This window comes from Rhipicephalus microplus, chromosome 1 (genome assembly GCF_043290135.1).
Source record: "Rhipicephalus microplus isolate Deutch F79 chromosome 1, USDA_Rmic, whole genome shotgun sequence".
NCBI lineage: Eukaryota > Metazoa > Arthropoda > Arachnida > Ixodida > Ixodidae > Rhipicephalus > Rhipicephalus microplus.
This window is the reverse complement of record NC_134700.1, coordinates 268,093,544-268,115,802: the sequence shown is the minus strand read 5'-3', so window position 1 is coordinate 268,115,802 and position 22,259 is coordinate 268,093,544. Positions and strand designations below refer to the sequence as shown.

Below are 22,259 nucleotides of genomic sequence, written 5' to 3'. Positions count from 1 at the left end.
TGGATATGTGTAACAATGTGGGAAAACCACATGCCTTGAGCACGCCTCGTTCGTACAGACTAAAAAACGCCATGACGAGGTCTGAGTGACTGAACTGACAAGTAAGCCCGAAAGCGAGGCATTGAAAGCAAAAGCAAGCCTCTGGCAGTGCGGTGAGACACAGAGTTTCCTAATAAAGCGCTAGAGTGAAATCTGGTGCTAGCATATATCGGAGCCACAACGCATGGCGCTTCAGTCATGCGCTGATGGCTGAATGACAGGTATAAATTAATTGGTAAAAATTCCATCCTTTCAGCTCCGTTTGGCTTCGTATGGCCCGAAGCTGCTTCGTCGCAAGACGACGTTCAGCTAACGTCTTACAATTCTACTTCATCACACTAAATTTTTTTTTGGCTCGCCAATTCTTATCGGGTCATAAAGTTCACAACAATATGTTCTTTCTACTCTGAACAATCATCAAACCAACAATAAACTAATTAAGCCACGCGGACGTTTGAAGGCCCGAAGACTAGGCATATCCTCGAACTATATACCCATAATTCCCATGAAGGCTGAACAATCACTGCGCCAGAGTTACTTCTAGTAATGATAGTAGAAAACTCTAGATGCTAAAATCGCCTCAGATTGCTACTGCGATGGTGTTCAATGTATTCAGTGCAAGCTTCAACGCAGGCGTTGCATCGCTGCGCGAGAACGGCTCCGATGGAACTTAGAGAGCGGAGCGTGACAAGTTGTATACTTGTTCAAATTAGAGTGAATTTCGACTTGAAATGTAACCACGTGGTGTGTGTCTACGCACCTCGCTGGAAAAGCGTCACTTTGACGCGTCTTGTAAGTCTTGACAAGGACGCAAGGGACAACTTGACAACTAGAACAACAATTGAAAACTCTTAATATTTTTTTATTTTAATAACTAGACAGCAAATAAACAAACCTACCGACGGCATCTTCAACATAAATACGTGGCATTTGACCCAATTCACCTAAAGTAAACTAGGTTTCATTTTTTTAGTTAACCAGTCATATCCTAAGCAAAACGCGAACTAGTTGCTATTTAGCCATTTTATTAAAAATCAAAACACTCCAAATACGAGCACCAGAAAGTACGTGCCCGTTTCACGCACTTTCTTGCCCTTGTACGCCGTACTTCAGTGGTCATAGTGCTTGGACGCTGACCCGGAGGCGTCGGGACCGAATTCCAGTCACAGCGGCCGCACTTCGAAGGATTAATAACGCCATTAACGATAATAACAGTAATATTTAAAAACTTGGGTTATTCTTAATGGTGGTGCGCGAAAAAGCGGTGGTGCACTGTGTCCAGCTTCCTTCCTTTGTGCTTCATTTTTTTTCGCGCACCACTGTTAAGAGGAGTTGCCAATTCGCCTGGCAGTTCGTGCTTCTCATTGGGTTTTATGTCCCAATGCCACGATATGATTACGAGGTATACGCAGTAACGAAGGGCTCCCGGAAATTCGAACCATCTGGTGTTCTTGAACGCGCACTGACGTCACACAGCACGTGGTCTTCTATACCATGCCACCTCCACCGAAGTGCGACCGCGGCTGCCTGGACCGAACCGTACTTTGATGGAGGTAAAATACAGAGTAAACCCGTGTGCTTACATTTATGTACACGTTAAAAAAAAACAGGTGTCCAAAATTTTCAAAGCTCACCCTCTCCCCGCCTTTTTTTTTTTTTGGCGCCTCTCATGATAATAGCGTAGATTTAGGACATAAACCCCAATAATTGTCATATTGGAGTGATGTTGGCATACCCTGAATAAAATGATCTGCAGCGTACTTTGACTAAGTCGACGGCCTGCCCCGCCGCGGGTCAAGTGGCTAAGGTACTCGGATGCTGACCCGCTGGTCACGGGTTCAAATCCCGGCTGCGGCAGCTGCATTTCCGATGGAGGCGGAAGTGTTGTAGGCCCGTGTGCTCAGATTTGGGTGCACGTTAAAGAACCCCAGGCGGTCTAAATTTCCGGAGCCCTCCACTACGACGTCTCTCATAATCATATAATGGTTTTGGGAAGTTAAACCCCACATATCAATCAAGCCGACGGCCACCGCTCCGCAAAAATAGAACCACGATTGAGCGACGTCAACGTAAAGAAAGCTGTGCCTATCGTGCAATATTATGCATTGCACCACACCCGTGTTATAAGTGAAGGGAGTGAAGGACTGAACGTCGCTTAGAGGGCGAGGTGCCACTCATTTTTGCCACTCAAAAGGGTCGTGTCGTCATCCCAATCACTATAAAGTGCTGCAGGGTCGCGTGAGCGTCCCTTATCGTCCTTCGCGTCCCATTGTCATCTTATCGGCTTATTTTGCGGTACAGGGTGCAAACAAGCAGCGCCACTTCAGGAGCACTCGACTACAGGCCACGACGCCCGCGTATACAGTCGTACAGACGCGACTGCGACAGGCCGGTCGGAGCCTACAGACGTGTTCGAGTGTCCACCGACGTCCAGTGTTATCGGGCCGATCTCAAGTACACGCGATTAACTGCTGCCGCGAGCTTTTGTTGTTGCACTCTTGTGGCGTCACGCAAGCCATTTCTATTGAAAGGAAAGGCAGCCTGGCCCGTACAGCCCCGCCATGGTCTTGCCACCGAAGGACGACACACAACCACAAGTCTGGGCTTTCCTTGCTAATCTCTTTCATCACAGGCTGTTACGTGATCGCAACAGTCGATTTCGGTGACGTAGTTATGTGCTGACGACGCTGTTTGCAACTGATATCGCGCAGAATTCAAAAGAAAAACAAATACATGCATGACCTAACGGGATCTGAAGCCAGGTTCTCTGCGTTGCTGCTGAGTATCCTACCACGGAGAAACGCTGGTTCTTGAAACTCCTTCGGAAAAATACCATGTACAGGCATCAAGTCGGGCACACAGATATAATATGGCGGAGTAGAAGAGTGAAATAGCAACCAGGCATCGCACAATGTTATCTGTGTAACGATTTGGTGGTTTAAATCTTCCCAACCATTAGGGAAAGCTCAGACATCATTCTTCATCATTGTCAGTCGCAGCATCAACAAATGGAATTATATAAACGCCAGGCCTGCGCCGGACGCGCTGCACAATCCCAGAGAAAGCTGGAAGAGCGGCCTTGCAGAGTCTTCCCTTTGAGGTACACGGGGCGCATAGGTCCCCATAATAAAATAAGGTGTATCTAAAGAACTCTTGCATCTATGAGCGTATAACTAGCATATTCGGCTCGTTTAAGCTTGGTTCAGCAAATAGTTTTATTTAGGTCGCCATCACTGCCCTACATATCCCACAAGAAGCGCCGTTCCTGACGTCGGAGGGCAGCGTTTTTTGTCCGACATAATGATTGCAATTTTTAGGGGCGAAGCTCCGAAAGGCGCGGGTCTGTCCATCTTTTGTATGTATGTATATACGTGACGGCCTATAGTTCCACTTCTGCCAACTGCCCACTACTTCGTCCTTACAAACGTCCCACTACGCCCCATCACCAGTCCACCCCTTTATCGACCATAACGCAAATACTGTTGAGAAGTAACCAATATGGAATGCAAGATGGTCGTGTACTTTTATCCAGGTGCACGTCAAAGAACCATAGATATTCCCACTGTGTCTATCCCTTGTTTGTACGCGACCGCCTATCGTTCCACCTTTGCTAGCTGCCCACCACTTCGTCCTTGCAAACATCCCACTACGCCCCATCACCGATCCACCAATTCACCGACCATAAAGCCGTTATGATGAAGGGAGAACGGAAGCGACGTATAGCTACCGCTTACGAATAATAACATTTCTTTTATAAATATATACAACGTTTGTCACGTCTTTGATGATGTAGTGGGCGATATTGGCGGATGGTTCACGGTTTAGCGATGAAACCCTCCAGCGCTTCGCCCCACTCATCATGATTCACTCTGTGCATACGCTGTGATTTTTCTCAACTTGCGGCATGGTATCAGACAGAAACTCGGATCATTAATTATTTTATAGGCTTTGTATATAACCTTAACAGCAGAAGTAGCGGACATATCGCGCTTTATTTAGAGAAAATCTGACTTGAGGCACATACGTCTCTATTTACCATGGCGGAACATCAGTTCTACTTTGAACTAGCAGACGTAAACGCAGATAGTGTCATCTTGCCTTGAAAAATATCACAAGAAAAAATTGCATGATGCTTTCGTGTTTTCATTTGTGCGAACGTGAGCTAGACTTCGTAATTTGACTAACTTAATCTTCTTGCCTCGTACGAGGATGGCTGAAAGCGGCGCAAACCTCCTGGGTCCGAATAAGAAATCTGTCAAATCTTCGTCGAAACACTGTTGTCATGCTATAGTATGACAACAGTGTTTCGACGAAGATCTTTGCCCCGCAGCTACTACGCCATTATTTTTATTCTTTGTTGAAGTATGGTACCCGCTCCACATCTGTACGGAATAGTGCGCACTTCGTTCATGCTGTGACTAATGACGATCAAGAATTGTGGCTGAGCATATTGCAATGGGTTGGACGCGTTTAATTGACAATTCTCTCGTTACTCAATTCGCATTGAGTGACACCTGGTCGTTATTTCACTTTTCTAAAACGCTCTATTACACATGTTTACGCGATTACTTCACCGGTATAAAAACCTGCATATAGGCTCTGTTTGCAAAGGAGTTACAAGCACTGCCGTGGCTCTGTGGTAGCATACTAATCTGCCACGCAGAGCAGTTGGCTCAGGTTTAAATGTCATTCTATTCTGGATAACATTATGTTTCACTTATCTAGCTTTTTTTTTTCATTTGGAGCGATGGTGGTTACACGTGACGCTTATACGCTTGTGTGATGAGTGTTCAAAATAGGACTTTGGAATAAAGGAGAAGCAGATGTTTGAAACGTCAAACATTTACGCGTGTGCTGACTTCGGGTCACGCGCAGAAGTCACGGGCTTTAGCACAGCTACGGTAGACCACGATAAAAATCTTAAAACAAAAATCATCTTACGCACGCGTAATACTTCGAAATTGTGTTGTCAAAATATCATCATCATCATCATCATCATCATCATCATCATCAGCCTGACTACGTCCACTGTAGGACAAAGGCCTCTCCCATGTTCCGCCTGTTAACCCGGTCCTGTGCTTGCTGCTGCCAATTTATACCCGCAAACTTCTTAATGTCATCTGCCCACCTAACCTTCTGTCTCCCCCTAACCCGCTTGCCTTCTCTGGGAATCCAGTTAGTTACCCTTAACGACCAGCGGTTATCCTGTCTACGCGCTACATGCCCGGCCCATGTCCATTTCTTCCTCTTGATTTCAGCTATGATATCCTTAACCGCCGTTTGTTCCTTAATCCACTCTGCTCTCTTCTTGTCTCTTATGGTTACACCTACCATTTTTCTTTCCACTGCTCGCTGCGTCGTCCTCAATTTAAGCTGAACCCTCTTTGTAAGTCTCCAGGTTTCTGCTCCGTAGCTAAGTACCGGCAAGATACAGCTGTTATATACCTTTCTCTTGAGGGATAGTGGCAATCTACCTGTCATAATTTGAGAGTGCTTGCCAAATGTGCTCCAGCTCGTTCTTATTCTTCTAGTTACTTCAATCTCGTGGTTCGGCTCCGCTGTTATTACCTGCCCTAAGTAGACATAGTCTTTTACAACTTGAAGTGCACTATTACCTATCTCGAAGCGCTGCTCTTTTCCGAGGTTGTTGTACATTACTTTCGTTTTCTGCAGATTCATTTTAAGACCTACCTTTCTGCTCTCTTTGTCTAACTCCGTAATCATGAGTTGCAATTCGTCCCCTGAGTTACTCAGCAATGCAATGTCATCGGCGAAGCGCAGGTTACTAAGGTACTCTCCATTAACTCTTATCCCTAACTGTTCCCATTCTAGGTTTCTGAAAACCTCCTGTAAGCACGCGATAAATAGCATTGGGGAGATTGTGTGCCCCTGCCTTACACCCTTCTTGATTGGTATTCTGTTGCTTTCTTTATGAAGCACAATGGTAGCAGTTGATCCCCTGTAGATTTCTTCCATGATGTTTATATATACTTCATCGACGCCCTGATTCCGCAGTGTCTGCATGACGGCTGATATTTCTACTGAATCAAACGCCTTCTCGTAATCTATGAAGGCTATGTATAGTGCGAAATAACAAAAACGCCGACCAAGGTGAAATACACAAAACTTAAAAAGACGTTTCGGCTCCCCACACGGGAGCCTTGTTCACAGTGAACAAGGCTCCCGAGACTGTGAACAAGGCTCCCGTGTGGGGAGCCGAAACGTCTTTTTAAGTTTTGTGTATTTCACCTTGGTCGGCGTTTTTGTCATTTTGCCCTATGTTTGTCCCCGACCAGACGGGATTCCGTCGGACTCTTGACTATGTATAGTGGTTGGTTATATTCTGAGCATTTCTCTATTACCTGATTGATAGTATGAATGTGGTCGATTGTTGAGTAGCCTGTTCGAAATCCTGCTTGTTCCTTTGGTTGATTGAATTCTAATGTTTTCTTCACTCTGTTAGCAATAAACTTTGTAAATAGCTTGTATACTACAGAGAGCAAGCTAATCGGCCTGTAATTCTTCAAGTCCTTGTCATCTCCTTTCTTATGTATTAAGATGATGTTAGCGTTCTTCCAAGACTCTGGTACTCTTCCCGTCAGGAGACACCTCGTAAACAGGGTGGCTAGTTTTTCTAACACAATCTGTACTCCATCTTTCAGCAGATCTGATGTTACCTGATCCTCACCAGCAGCTTTGCCTCTTTTCATGCTCTCCAAAGCTTTTCTGACTTCTTATATTATTACTGGTGGGGTGTCATCTGGGTTACTGCTAGTTTTCATAGTATTAAGGTCGTGGTTGTCCCGGCTACTGTACAGATCTCTGTAAAACTCCTCCGCTATTTTAACTATCCTGTTAATATTGGTAGTTATTTTGCCTTCTTTGTCCCTTAGTGCATACATCCTACTTTTGCCTATCCCAAGTTTCCTCTTCACTGCTTTGAAGCTTCCTCCGTTTTTCAGAGCGTGTTCAATTCTCTCTATGTTATACCTTCTTACATCGCATACTTTACGTCTATTAATCAACTTCGAAAGTTCTGCCAGTTCTACTTCGTCTGTTGTACTTGACACTTTCATGGTTTGACGCTTCTTAATTAGGTTCTTCGTTTCCTGGGAAAGCTTGCCAGTGTCCTGTCTAACTACCTTGCCTCCAACTTCCACTGCACACTCCGTAATGATACTCGTCAGATTATCATTCATTGTACCTATGCTAAGGTTGGTTTCCTCCTTAAGAACCGAGAACCTGTTCTGAAGCTAGACTCTGAATTCCTGTACTTTCCCTCTCAATGCTATCTCATTGATTGGCTTCTTGCGTATCAGTTTCTCTCGTTCCTTTCTCAAATCTAGGCGAATTCGAGACCGTATCATTCTATGGTCACTGCATCGTACCTTGCCAACCACTTCCACATCCTGCACGATGCCTGGGTGTGCACTCATTATAAAGTCTATTTCGTTCTTATTTTTGCCATTAGGGCTCCTCCATGTCCTCTTGCGGTTTCCTCGTTTTCAGTAGAAGGTATTCGAAATCCATAAATTATTGCGTTTTGCGAATTCTACTAGTAGTTCTCCTCTGGCGTTTCTAGTACCGATGCCATAATCTCCTACTGCCTGGTCTCCAGCCGGCTTCTTCCCTACCTTTGCATTAAAGTCTCCCATCAGTACTGTATACTGTGTTTTTACCTTACTCATTGCCGATTCCAAGTCCTCATCGAAACTTTCAACTGAAGCGTCATCATGGCTGGATGTAGGCGCGTAAGCCTGTACCATCTTCATCTTGTATCTCTTATTCAGTTTAATCACGATACCTACCACTTTTTCATTAAAGCTATAGTATTCCTCTATGTTGCCAGCTATGTTTCTGTGAATTAGGAGCCCCACTCCCAGTTATCTTCTGTCAGCCAAGCCTCGATAGCAAAGGACGAGCTCATTCTGTAGCACTGTATAGGCCTCATCTGTCCTCCTAACCTCACTGAGCCCTATTATATACCATTTAACCCCCTCTAGCTCCTCGAATAGTACAGCTAGACTTTCCTCACTAGATAAGGTTCTAGCGTTAAACGTTGTCAAGTTCAGGTTCCAATGGCGGCCTGTCCGGATCCAGAGATTCTTAGCACCCTCTGCTGCGTTGCAGATCTGACCACTGCCGTGGTCAGTTGCTTCGCAGCTGGTGGGGACTGAGGGCCGTGAGTTATTTGACGCATGCATGTCGGAGGTAGTGGTCAGATACTGCATCAGGGTGGCCAATCCTTCTCTGGTGAGGGAGTGCGTTCCCGGTGGTGGTTACCGGTGAGACCGCACCCCAGGCCTCGTAATGCAGTTCCATCACCACGCGGATTTTTTTATTTATATTTTAACGACGGCGGCACAATCAATTGGTCGTCACACCGAGCGCGGTGTACAACGCATCTTCTCACGAGAACACCGGGTGGTGGACGGTGATCAAGATGCTCAGTGATCGCATTGCAGTCCCGCCGAAGATAATAATACTCCCACGTTCACGCGAATTCGACGTGACCTGATGTATATCACCTATGACATCCGCATATCACGCACGTCTCCCGCGAAAGATAGCGGCATCATCCTGCGTCGATAACGTGTGCACGCGCCGCCTTGGCTGGCGCCTACGTGTTAACGCGCAGGGTGGCACCTTGAAAGCGCGGCCTTTCCACTTTCCTCGATGCACCTGCCGCTGCGCACGACGTGCCCCCGACGACAAGACGATACGCGACCCGCAACGTGAAGCAAGGGTCCGGTCCCGATAAGATACGCACCTCGACAGGTTCCTCCGTCTCATCCGCGCCCCGTGCCGATTGCGCGAGTCGTCTGACATATCCGACACTGTAAACGTAGCCGTCAGCATCCTTCAGCTCCGATGAACACTCCGAGAATTCGCGGCTTAAGCGTGACAAACCGTGGGCCCACCGAAGACCGCTACTAGCGTGCCGGACTGGAGTGCCGACTGACTGTGTAGCAGGACGATCGGCGTGCCGCCGAAGAGCCGAAGGAATAGCACCTTTCGCTTCCAAGGCAGGTATTTATAGGCATGCGCGCAGCCTGTGATCATTTGTACTCCTGGTCAGACATGGTAGTAGTGCATATTCGCTTCCTCTGACTGATGATGATTGATATGTGGGGTTTAACGTCCCAAAGCCACGATATGATTATGGGAGATGCCGTAATGGAGGGCTTCGGAAATTTAGACCACCCGGGATTCTTTCGCGTGCACCCAAATCTGAGTAGACGGGCCTACAGCGTTTTCGCCTCCATGTAAAATACAGCCGCCGCAGCCGAGATTCGATCCCGCGACCTGCGGGTCAGCAGCCGAGTACCTTGACCACTAGCCCACCGCGGCGGGGCTGTATTCGCCTCTTCCAAACACTCGTATTTGGAATGCAACCGCCGGGGTTTGAGGTCCCATAACCACGATACGATTGCGAGGGGCACCGTAGTGGAAGATCCGGAAGTTTTGACCATCCGATGGTCTTTGACGTGTCCTTACATCGTACTGTACGCGAGCCTCTATAGCACTTTGCCTCCACCGAAATGCGACCGCCGCGGCAGGGGTCGAACCGGCGACCTTCGCGTCAACAGCAGCGCGTCGTAACCAATACACCACCGCGGCGGACTATTTGGAGAAAGCAGTCGTGTTTGGCTAGTATGTCGCACTGTATAAATTGGCCAACTCACATATGTTCTGCAACTCCCAATGTGGACGTTTTGATTACGTATAAAATTCCTCTTACTGCGTGAAGAAACAGTGTGGACAGTTTAGGCATTCTGATAGAACGATATTTGTCTTCGCTTACAATGCCCTGAAACTCGTGATAAACTCTGGAATTGGCAGATGATTATATAGATAACTGCCATCGTTGTCTTCACGTCACTTCTGTGGCTTGTGACTTCCACTTGAATTTATCTGCTGTTTCGTAGAAGGTTAACTGCGACTGTATTTACTTCTATAGGTGATGTAGGCAGCGTCATCGTCATGCTTGACATGGTTAGCCGGCAGGTTTCGACCTATATATACAATCACTGACGTCAGCATCACGCCGTTATGCACATCATAATAATTTTTATAAATTAACTTTGGTAGAATGGGCGCGAACAACTAATATAAAGTTCACGATTTGTAAGCGGCAGCTGCGAACAAAGCGATAGAGGGTTTTCACTTTGCACAATCTCAGTTTATTCCCTGTGCCGTGTGACAGGCGTCCTGAGGGGAAAAAAGGCTATAGCCTATTGAATACAAATGCAAGTCAATGCGATACAGATGCGGATGAGCCTTGAAGTGAGCAAGACCAGGGATATACCGGACGTGAAGTGAGCATTAAAAAATAGTGTTTGGGTTACAAACAAACGAACTACGATCCCGATTCGAGGCTTTCCTTCGGGTTTGGGCATCCTGGTCCGGGAGACTCTTGAACTATATTCTAAATGTGCCGACCATGTTTTTTCTTTTTTTTTCATCTTACGCGAGAGAGTTTTAAAGGGACTCTGCAACTGGCCACAAAACACTGCGGACGGGTAGTCGAGTGTCTGAAGAACACGCGAGCCAGATATTATGGCGCAGCACGCGGCCTGGAACTCACAAAAAGATTCTCTGAGTCAGCCAAAAATAACTTTCTTCTCTCTCGACAAATGACGCTTCAAGCTCAAAAATCACTTCTTACCGCCATGACCCGCAGGTCGCGGGATCGAATCCCGGCTGCGGCGGCTGCATTTCCGATGGAGGCGGAAATGCTGTAGGCCCGTGTGCTCAGATTCGGGTGCACGTTAAAGAACCCCAGGTGTTCGAAATTCCCGGAGCCCTCCACTACGGCAATTAGGGCTGCAGCGCGAGCACGAAGGTGCTAGAAGAAACAGACGAAAGGCGAGGCACGGAAAGCAAAGAGAACAACACGAGCGCTCGTGTTGTCCTCTTTGCTTTCCGTGCCTCGCCTTTCGTCTGTTTCTTCTAGCACCTTCGTGCTCGCGCTGCAGCCCTTATTACCATGAATTCAAACCAACTAGCACAAATAGCCATTCTTCTTCAATGCATTTCTAGTACACAGGGCAGTCCTACTTTTTTGGACCCGTATTCTCAAGACCCAGCCACTTTGGTTTCGTGGATTGCAGTATGTTTATCAGCGCTCGGGTTGCCCTCTTTGCTTTCCGTGCCTCGCCTTTCGTCTGTTTCTTCTAGCACATTCGTGCTCGCGCTGCAGCCCTTATTACCATAAATTCAAAACAAATTGCCCAAATAGTTATTCTTCTCCACTACGGCGTCTCTCATAATCATATGGTAGTTTTGGAACGTTAAACCCCACTTCTTACCGCCATTGTATCAGCCGTTGATTGATTTGAGCACGACGTCTTCTGTCGTCGCTGGGGTGGCCACGTCATGTCCACGTGTGCACGCACGATCACACCGGGAAGGCGCGTATTCGAAGAAAAAATAAAAAGCGCTAAGGCCTTGAGGCACGCGTGACGTATTTTTTCCCCGTGTCATCCCCTCTACTTAACTTCTAGCGCTTTTGTCGGGACAAGAGAAGAGAGAATGCCATGGCAGCGTGCGACTGATCTTCGAACTCCGCTCGTGCTGGACGTATACAAAAAAAAATTGCGGTGGTGAATTCGTGAGGCAATCAGCTCGTTTAGTGAATCCATTCCATGGCTGCCTGAAAAATTGCTGCAGGGCCTCTTTAAAGGGATTTTGCAACACTTTTTCAAGTCACAATTAAGCGACTTCGTTAAAGGAGCTTATTGTAATGGAATGAAAAACAACTTTATTGTGTCCTGTGAAACGTGGTTGAGTTGCTCAGTCCCGCTAGGTACCAGCTATCCCAGCCTGCCGGCGACCTTGAAGATTAGCCTCACGAATCGACCTCCACAAAATTTCTAGAATCAGTCAAGTAAGAACAAGCTACACAGAGAGAGAGCGGAGCCCTCCACTACGGCGTCTCTCATAATCATATGGTGGTTTTGGGACGTTAAACCCCACAAATCAATCAACACAGAGAGAGAGAGAGAGAGAGAGAGAGAGAGAGAGGATTATTTGAATGGAGAGCAAGCTACAGAGATTTGTTGCACACTGCACAGTAGACGCTCGGTGATTCGAGGTCGGTTAATTCTAACTCGCCGCTAATTCGAACTGACGCCCTGGTCGCGACACACCTCGAGTATTTCTGTGGGAGAAAAGTTCCGATAATACGAACGCGTCGGAATTCACAATGGTTAATTCAAACTGGGAGACCCCTGGCTTTGATCACTCCAGGCAGGAGTCGGCCCAGGGTGATAACAATGTTTTTCAAAGCCAAATTAAACCAAATTTACTAGAGATGCAAAACAACAAAATAGCAGCATTTCCCCGCAGACGAGAATTCGGACGCTGCGGTGGAGCTCTTGGGCAATACACAGTAGCATGCACGCGATTTACACAAACCGGCAGAATTCTCTGGTTTTCATTAACGAGCTATCTTTCTCTCGCTATCTCTGCCAACGATACTCATGGAATCACTACAAACGAAGCGCAAGCAAATGCAATTTGCTGATTGCTTTACTGAGAGCTTCATAAACATAGTTGACGACATCGCTTGCCACAAACGTGTAGTTTTGCCTGGTTTGCGACAACGAGGCCAGAGGTAGCTTGTTTGGGGTCTGATACCGTAGTGTGGTGCGATGTCCATTCATTCCAGCGCCCACTCTAATTCGAGCTCCGGTTAATTCGAATAATCTTATAGTCCCCTCGAGTTCAAATTAACGGCCTTTTACTGTAATGGCTTTCTATCGTCCCAACAAGCACGCTGGAAGCTAAGCAGGGAAGAGCGACGCGGGAGAAAGTGCGTCATGACCTTGACTGGCCACTGTACCATGACCTTGAGCACTTTTCTTTTTTAACGTGCGGCTAATATTCAACGCGATCACGAAGACTAGAGTGCCTCGATGTCAGCGCGGAATGGCTCATTGGGGCACTCTAGTCGGAAGACGGGCAGGTGGCGGCCTCCCGTGGCGGTCGCGGTAACTATGTGGCGCACGATGCTCATATCAACCAATGGCCTGAAATTCGGGTGTTTGGCGCGTTCATTTGGGTATATGGCATCTTTTGCAGAGAAGAGAGGGAACGATTTCTAGCGTACTTTCAATTTAATTTGTAAATTCTTGGCCACGCGCCGCATGCTGTATTGTTTAGCTCACGTGTTCTCAGGCACCTCAACTACCGATCCGCAGCGCTTTATTAGAGAGTTATAGTATACCGGGCTTACCGTGATACCGGAATCGAAGTGCGCATGCGCAGATACGTACGTTACGCGTACCGCTTACCGTAGCGTAGGTGCACGTAGTGTACGTAAACATGGCGGCGCTCTCGGACGCCCGCTTCGAAGTGATTTTGGCGTAGCTGTTGAAAGATTCACCTTGTTCGCAGCAAACGACAGTTCAAAGTGGCTTCGCTTCGATGACTGAGTATTACGGATAAGTTGGCATAGTTTTTGAGATAGCTTCCCATTTCGAACGCACCTAGGCCTAACTACAAGATCAATGTAAACAAATCGGCAACGTAGATGTTTTCGCGTTTTGTACGTGGTTCATGTTTATTTACTTTTATTATCACAAAAAATAAACTTCTAACAATGCTTCGCGCGGTGGCATAGGCAAACATTCTCGTTTTATTTTCATTTCCACTGTTTAACTCATTAACAATCTAATAGGTGGCGCCACCAACCCACTTGGGGGCACATAAACCACGTAAACGCTATTTCGCTAAACCATAAGACGCTGCCTACAAGGAACGTTTGCTGCACGGTAGCGTCATTCCCTTAACCTACGTTATCACACTAACGCTAAACTATAACTGTCTATTATCATGCTAAAAAGCTGTTGCGCCGTCCATTTGAAGTCCAATTAAAACGCCACAGTGACAATAGTTTGCCCTTGCAAACTCTTGCATTCTTATGTGTTTATTGTAAAGCATATTAAATTAATATGTCGGACTTTTTTTTTACTGCAGTGTACTTTACCGAAGTGTTCCTGCAAGCCCAGGACCGAAATGAAATCGCACATTCTCGCCATATTTGTGGGATTTCTCTGCACGGAAAAGATAACGTGTAAGTACATTCAAGTGTGGTCATGTTTCTTGTACTTTTATTTGTAAGTGTTGAGCTTGTGTCCCGCCTACTACGCGCTGCTGTAGTGTGGCTGAATTCGTTCTTTGCTTCATGCATGCTGGTCTTGGATAATTAAAGAAAAAAAAAGAGCAGGAAAGGATTTTCATATTTTTGGGCGATGAGAACCGCAAATATGTGGCACGTACATTCTACAGTTAACGCAGTTGACGTACTATTATACTCCTCGTGCGCGCGAGTACGCATGGTTGCGTAAAGCACGCATGAAACCGTTGATGATTGTTCTTTAGATAACATGCTTAAGCTGCGCAGCTAGCTAAGACGATATGCGGCAACTGCTCTGGAACCTTCACACAACATTCTTAACAAGCAGCGAACTTACTGGCCACCTAAGCCGTCGTCACACCACATGCAGCAGCTTTATTCAACGATCACAGAATCGACGGAAGGGCGACACCGCAACAGAATCTTAAAATTATTGGATTCTGACTTCACACTGGCAGCAGCATTCAGCAAGGTAGTCGCGTCAAATTTCCGACTTTGTGCACTTGCTGTGTGTAAAAGGTGCATGTGATATCAAGTTAGCAAGCACGAACACCTGGCATTCATATATTTTTGTAGTACAACGAAAAATACAGATAAGCCGAAACATTTACCACAATATCCAACAGCAATATATGTACACGGAGAATATGAAGAAACATTCGTCATTTAGAGAGCTCACTCTTACGTTATGCGAAGAATAATTTCGTTAGTGCAATTCAGAGCAATTTTGTTAGCATACTTAACACTGTTGCATAATTATTAAACAATAGCGAGTTTGTGAATAGGGACCCCCAAAGTTTGGGGTCCCAACAAAATAACGTCAGGGCCACTGCGCATGCGCAAAACCCAAACGCAGTTTGGGTTTTGGGTTGAGGACGTTATTTTTTTAATTTAGCAGGAGCCCCAAAAGTGTTGGGTCACACAAACGTAACGGCACCCACTGAAGTGACATGACCAAGAAATGGGTGAGTATCCAAAGTGCCGCAGACCCTATTCGAAAACTCTTCGATCCTGCTTGACCCAAAGCGTCCATATGCAAAGGTTTGGGGCCCCTATTCGAAAACTCCCTATTGTAATCGTTGTGATGTGCCAGAGCCATTACATGAGCACAAGGCACGCTGTATAGTGAGGTGTCCCAGATCAATTTCGACCACCAGGTAGGTTGCTTTAACGCCATAGGCGTGCGCACGGAGATAGGGGGGGAGGGTGTAAAGCTAGCCCCATACATTGACATGAAAGAGCGGGGGGGAGGCGCTAAGACGAATCTTTGTCCACCCTGAAGGGGAACCCTGTGAACGCTCCCGTTTAACGCGCGCCTCTAACACGACCACAGGCGAGCTTCAGGCAGCAGCATATAGCGGCCAGCCCTCGCCACTGCTGAGCTACTCGCAACAAAGCCCCGTGATGCGCGAGCTGGCCAAGGCGCACGCCGAACAGCAGGCCCGCGTCGAGGAGTCCATCGCCGAGCTGGTGCGAGAGCTGAAGGCGCTGCCGCCCGACGACGCCCGCAGGGAGCCGCTGGCCGTCCAGCTGCGACAGCTGCAGCAAGCACTGCGGGACATGCGCGACAAGTTCCGCGACCAAATGTTTTGCGTGCTCAAGCACGACGCCGCCAACAATGGCACCCTCGCTGATGACAAGGTACGACCTCTGTCGGTGGTATGTCATTCCGGCTGGTTATAGAACGCATACATAGTTCCGAATTTGTTATCCAAACTTTTTTGAAGTAGTTACTGCTTTTTTTTTGACGTTGACCATTCGCAGTTTTTTTTCCTTCTACTTTTTTTTACTTTCTTCTGCCTGCAAAGAATTTGGCATGTTTATATTTATATATATATATATATATATATATATATATATATATATATATATATTCGCAATTTCTTTCTACTTTTTTTTACTTTCTTCTGCCTGCAAAGCATTTGGCATGTTTGTTTATATATATCTTGTGTGACCCGAGCAATCAGTGAGGTTACATGCTTCATTAAACCCTGCCAGGATAGAAGAAAAAAACTGCACATTTCTTAGATATCCCGGTGCGAACAGGGCAGCGGCGTAGTGAGTATCAAAGGGAGGTTCAGTTACCCTCTGTACGTGTTATGTTCGTGCGTGTATCCTTAAGTGCGCGCGTAATACTACATGCAAAACTGAACGATTTCTTGGAGGAGGGCGCGGCTCTCAACTCCTTCCCCCCCCCCCCCCGTCTGCCCCATTGTTTGCGGTATCAAATCCGATGGCCAGAGATGGTTCTACCCACAGGGAGGCTGCTGCCAAAGTGCGACGTCGGCGTTTGCGCCATAGGAAAACTCCTAGGACATCCTCTGCCAAGGCCAGGGATACAACGCTACCCCATATCACGCACTCACCACCACAAGCACCAACAAGTGCCATCAACAAGCATCCTCAGAAAGACGCAAGAAACATTGACCCTGACGCGTGGCCAGCGCTGCCGTCAGCGACACAGCCAGTAGAGCGGCAGCATCGCCCACTGAAAGCTACTTCAGAGCGAGTAAGCCATGACAGTCAAGATAACGAAATAATAGACGTGATTAAGACCCTCATGAAGACAATTCGAGTACTCCTGAATAATATTCAGACTCCGGTTGCCCACAGCGCTCTTCAAATATTGGACGCTTTGAATCCGGTGCTATCAAATCTAGAGAAGCACCATGGCTCTTTCTCTGCAACCCTTTCGTAAACAAGTGCAAGAGGCATCAATTTTCCAATGGAATGCCCGAGGTCTTAAACCCCGCATTTCGGATTTTCGACCATATGTTTTCAAGAATCAGTTTGCAATTATCGTAATTTGTGAACCACGCCTTCACAATGCTATACGACTTTCTAAATACGAGGCTTTCAGATCTGCAACCCGTAACGAAACCAGTAAGGTCATTGTTTACATCAGGTGCGAACTGACATATATTGAGCATCCAGTAACACCGGACGACAGCAACCAATACGTGTGCCTGACAGTTAAGCGTAAGAACGTGAACTTCACGCTAGTGGCAGTATATATTTCGCCTTCAGGCCGCTTCGACCCAGCAAGATTAAGCGCCATTATATCAGCGACACCTGGGCCATGGATTATTACCGGTGATTTTAACGCTCATCACCCCCTGTAGGGAAGCCAGAAGATGGACCGTCGGGGAAGAGATGTGTCCTCCTTTGCATCTGACCACCAACTATAGTGTTTAAATGACGACGCTCCCACGTTTTTGCGGGGTCTGACATATAGTAGCTGTCTCGACCTAACTTTTGTGTCAAGTAGCCTAAACACCAAGGTGCAGTGGTTTGCGGACAATGAAACGCATGGCCGTGACCACATTCCCACCTATATGAAAATCAAGAGGCTAAGCAAGTCGCGAATCGCGCCCACTTCACGGATACACTGGTCAAAGTATAGATCATCCACAGAGAAGCATTGCGAGAGAAACCAAAAAGGTTCTCTTGAAAGCCTAGAAGGTATAATGAAGGCCGCTATTCAAGAGGCAACGTTTCATTGTGGACCTTTGCCAGATTTTTGCAAATATGAGGTGGAGTTGGAGCGACTTCGCGCAATACGTCGTCGCGCCGAACGACGTTATAGGCGCACGAAATCCATCTACGACTGGAGGGAAGCGAGACGTCTACAAAAGAAGATTCAACGTCGAATCAATGCACTACAGTCGCAACGATGGAAGTCACTATGCGAGTCACTCGATCCCCACAAACCTCTTTCGCAAATATGGAGAATAATCCGCGGCCTACGAACATTGCCACAACAGAATCGTCCGTTCAAATGCATTGCTCTCCACCAAGGCCGGCGTGAAATTGATGTAGCGGAAGACTTCTGTGCCAGGGTTGCAAACAAGGGGTCCGGAATCAACGTGAGTAACTTACGAAACGCGCCGGCGTCCAGAGACACTCGGATGGACAATATGTTTTCTCTAGAGGAGCTTCAGGCATCATTGGCAGCATTCAAGCACTCGTCATCGCCTGGACCCGGTGGAGTCACTTACATGACCCTTGCTAACCTAGGACGAAGAGCTCGGTGTGCCCTTCTAGCTGTATACAATGACTCTTGGAGCAACGGTTTGGTTCCTCCTTCGTGGAAGTGCAGCCGCCTTGTGCCCCTGCTCAAAACAGGCAAATCGCCTCTGGACATGGCCTCCTATCGCCCCATTGCGCTTGCCAGCTGTTTTGGAAAGGTGATGGAGAGAATGGTACTGACTCGCCTGGAGTGGTACTTGGAACATAACAATATATACTCCGATGCTTTGACCGGCTTTCGATGTGGACGGTCTTCCATAGACAATGTTGTTGATCTTGTAACGTCTGTACAACAGCAGAAGAGCCTAAAGAGATTATCAGCGGCACTTTTCTTGGATATTAAGGCTGCATACGACAATGTATTACATGAAACCATCCTGGACACCTTGGGCAGCATTGGATTGGGAGGCCGCGTTTACCAATGGATCTACAACTATTTGATGGACAGAAACTTCTTCGTTAAGACAGAAGATGGCGCAACAAGGCAACATCATACTTATCGTGGCGTACCTCAAGGTGGGGTCCTAAGCCCCATACTTTTCAACCTTGCGCTCATCGGCCTCTTTGACGTCCTGCCACACTCCGTACATCTGTCGATATACGCGGATAACATCTGCATCTGGGCATCAGGGGTCACGCGTCTACACGTAGGAGCCAGGCTTCAGACAGCGGCTACACTGACGTCAAACTACCTTCAAGAACGAGGACTGGAGCTGTCATATGAGAAATGCTCACTAGTCGCGTTTACACGCAAGACAATGACGCCATACCGCATCAGAATTAATGGACACACAATCAGCTATCAAAAGACTCACTGTTTTCTGGGAGTAATAATAGATCGTGATTTGTCTTGTAGCGCTCATATCGCTTACATGAAGAAGAAACTGACCATGATCACCCACGTCCTAAGGTTTCTTGCGGGAAAATCATGGTCTGCATCGGTACGAGCCATGCTTCAACTGTATGCTGCACTTTTTCTTGGCTTCATGCGCTACAGCCTACCTGTGCTTGGCAAGGCCCGCATAACAAACGTACACGTCCTCCAGTCATTACAAGCTCAAGCACTGAGAATATGCCTCGGGCTGCCGAGATGCGCATCCTCAGCAGCGACTGTCGCAATCGCTCATGAACACCCTATCACAACCTACATTCGTGTCGATGCTTTAAGAACGCACGTTAGACATGCCACCCAGATTCAATCGCATCACCTCGCCTCCCTTCCAACTTCCAGGCCACGCTCTGCATTCTGCTCTATTATTGCCCCACATCGCACGGTGATTCCCACGAACTTCACGCACGCAGCAAGACCGTCGTTACCATTGTGGTGTCTACATCCACTGGAAGTCCTGATAACCATCCCCGAAATGCAAAAGAAGAAAAATTTGTCAAGTTTGGCCCTAAAACAAACAACATTAATGTTTCTGCATGAGAAACACAGTGGACGCGTTCACATTTACACGGATGGGTCGGTCACTTCAACAAGTTCAACAGGCGCAGTGGTGATTCCGGAGAAATCCATCACGATAAAGTTCAGGACCTCGCATCTGACATCATCCACGGTGGCAGAACTCGCTGCCATTCGTGCCGCTCTGGAGTTTCTAGTTGAAGAACCGCAACAGACATGGTCAATATTCTCCGACTCCAAAGCAGCTCTCCAGGGAATTGCCTCGCCATATCGTCATGGACCGAACGAACAGCTAATTGCTGAAATACGACTGCTTCATCACCGGGCTATAGAGAAACAACATGACATAGCGTATCAATGGATACCAGGCCACTGCAGCATTGATGGAAACGATCGTGCAGATGAAGCAGCCCGAACTGCTCATGATGATGCCCCTTGTGTAGCTATACCATTATCAAGAACGGACGCCGCTGCAAGGCTTCGATCACTTGCACGAGAACTGACACTCGCTCAGTGGAATTCACCGGCATTCACCAACGTCGGCCTTCATAATTTGGACCCGCACCTACAGCTCCGTCTTCCATCAGGAATAACCAGAGCAGAGGAGACACTTTTGTGCCGTCTGTGGATTGGGGTGGCCTTTACGAATGCTTATTCGTTTCGAATTGGAATGACCAGAAGCCCGACATGTGACAACTGTGGCTGCGCAGAGACTTTCTCCCATCTTCTCTGCGAGTGTCCCCGCTTCAGCGTGCCAAGAAAAGAACTGTCAAAAGCTTTAGATAGAATATACAATCGCCAATTGTCGGAAGAAAGGGTATTAAGACACTGGCCTAGACCATCCTCTGCACGCAAGGCACTGAGAGCGTTGTTGCGCTTTCTGCGGGCAAGTGGTCTTAGAGACAGACTGTAAACAGCGTCGTGGATCGTCTGATGACCTTCTCTCTCTTTTTTTACAACGTCTCTTTTCTCTCATCCTTTATCCCCCTTACCCCCTTCCCCAGTACAGGGTAGCCAGCCGGTCTGAGAACTGGCTAACCTTTCTGTCCTTCCTCATTTATTCCTCCTCCTCCTTCTCCGATCTTTTGTTCTGGCTAGATGCCTACATATCGTATATGTCTCTTTCATAGTAATATCATGTTCATTAAATAAGTAAACACATCACTTGCGAGCATCCGTGTACAAAGGTACAGTTTCCCTGTTTTCCCATGGAGAGATGTGGGAAAGGAGACGCACTCTTCCCCCCCGCCCCTTCTAATTCCCCAATTGAAGCCTCTGCCAGGTTCTGCAGAAACTCGTGAAAGGCAAGTGTAACAAGAAATATTATTCACACGTTCCCCTCACATTTCAGGCCGCTCAAGAGGCTGTCTTGCTGCAGTGCACTGGAGCGATTTCACCGACTGCGGCGGTGGACACTCTTCAAACGCAAGTCAACGAGACTGCCAAACGATGACCGTGTATATGTGCGATAAAAAAATGTGCCCCAATGTTCATTTTAGACTGTAGCTAAGCGCATATACACGGTTTATGTGACAGTCGGCGAGCGTAGAACTGACATGGTTTTCCTTCGAAAGGGACTACCGCGTTTTGTGCCTTCTGAAGTGGAACCGTCACAGACCGGGCATGAGAACGTTGAATGGATCAAGAATGAGATTATCGGGCTTAAACTCAATAAAAATGGCCCTAATTTGATCAAAACAGTGTTTTGTGAAACTACATGTGTGCCGCAAACTTTTGCTGAGCTTCGACGCGATGTGTTCTTTTTGAAAACAAAGCTGGCAAGATTATTGCCAATATAGTTTCAACCTTTCACCTCCTTTGATGTCTCTTTTTTTGTTCTCTCTCTCTCTGTATAGTCAGGCTGGGCAAGAAGTGGGACGATATGTCTTGACCTGACTGACGCTGGAATCACCTTCGGAATGTGAACGACGTGCCACCCTTAATTTCTGCGTTATCGATCGAACCCGTCTTTCGAGGCATACACAACACGCGCGCTATCTGACAACGTAATTACAGGGTGCACGTTCCTCGCATTGCTGTCTATATCTGGTCCTGTAGAATACTGCTATTAGACACGCTGGTGAATTAGGGCTTTGTTTTCTGACTAAATGCTAAATAAAACCACGAACTCTATACTTAAAATTTTGTTCTATAACCAATCTGCCCTGCCGGATATCCAGTAAAGCGTGTGTCTCTCGAATACTTTTTTTTTCAATAAAATAATGTGATCTGTGCATGCGAGCTTTCGGCGAAAAAAATATATTTGTAGTTTTGTACAATGTGTAAATTGGTGCTACACCACGCGTTCACAGCTATGCTTTTACGTTGTCTGCGAGAGGAAGGCTTAAGTGATGTACGGTGAGGCATACTCATGGAATGAGTCGATCAGGCGGAGCAAGTGCCCGTCAGGTCTTCCAAGCAAATCCCGCCTGTAGCAGCATCACCATGGCATAAGTGAGGGTGTATAAGAGTGAAAGAGGGGGGGGGGAGAAAACATAAGTGCAGACGATCTATAACACACTCGCGCAGTGCTATCTCTAATGTCAGTTGCCTTCAAGAACTGCGAAACGTCTCCAATGGCTCTCCGGGCTGATGAGCCGTGAGACCAGGCCACTGAAGGGACACTGGAGAGTTCCACTTATT

The 22,259-nt window shown here is 47.1% G+C and overlaps 1 protein-coding gene across 2 annotated transcripts; it reads left to right on the top strand.

The window, feature by feature from the left end:
- The first annotated feature begins 8,707 nt into the window (after positions 1 to 8,707).
- On the top strand, positions 8,708 to 21,314 carry LOC119187300 (uncharacterized). Of its 2 annotated transcripts, none has more exons than XM_075894269.1 (4): positions 8,708 to 9,069; positions 14,023 to 14,119; positions 15,516 to 15,823; positions 20,968 to 21,314. In XM_075894269.1, exons 2-4 carry the CDS (start codon positions 14,062 to 14,064, stop codon positions 21,067 to 21,069), a joined length of 468 nt encoding a protein of 155 aa, XP_075750384.1. In that variant the 5' UTR covers positions 8,708 to 9,069; positions 14,023 to 14,061; the 3' UTR covers positions 21,070 to 21,314. The 2 variants fall into 2 exon arrangements, with proteins under 2 accessions (XP_075750384.1, XP_075750379.1); XM_075894264.1 differs by having other exon boundaries at positions 8,709 to 9,065.
- The last annotated feature ends 945 nt before the right edge of the window (positions 21,315 to 22,259 follow it).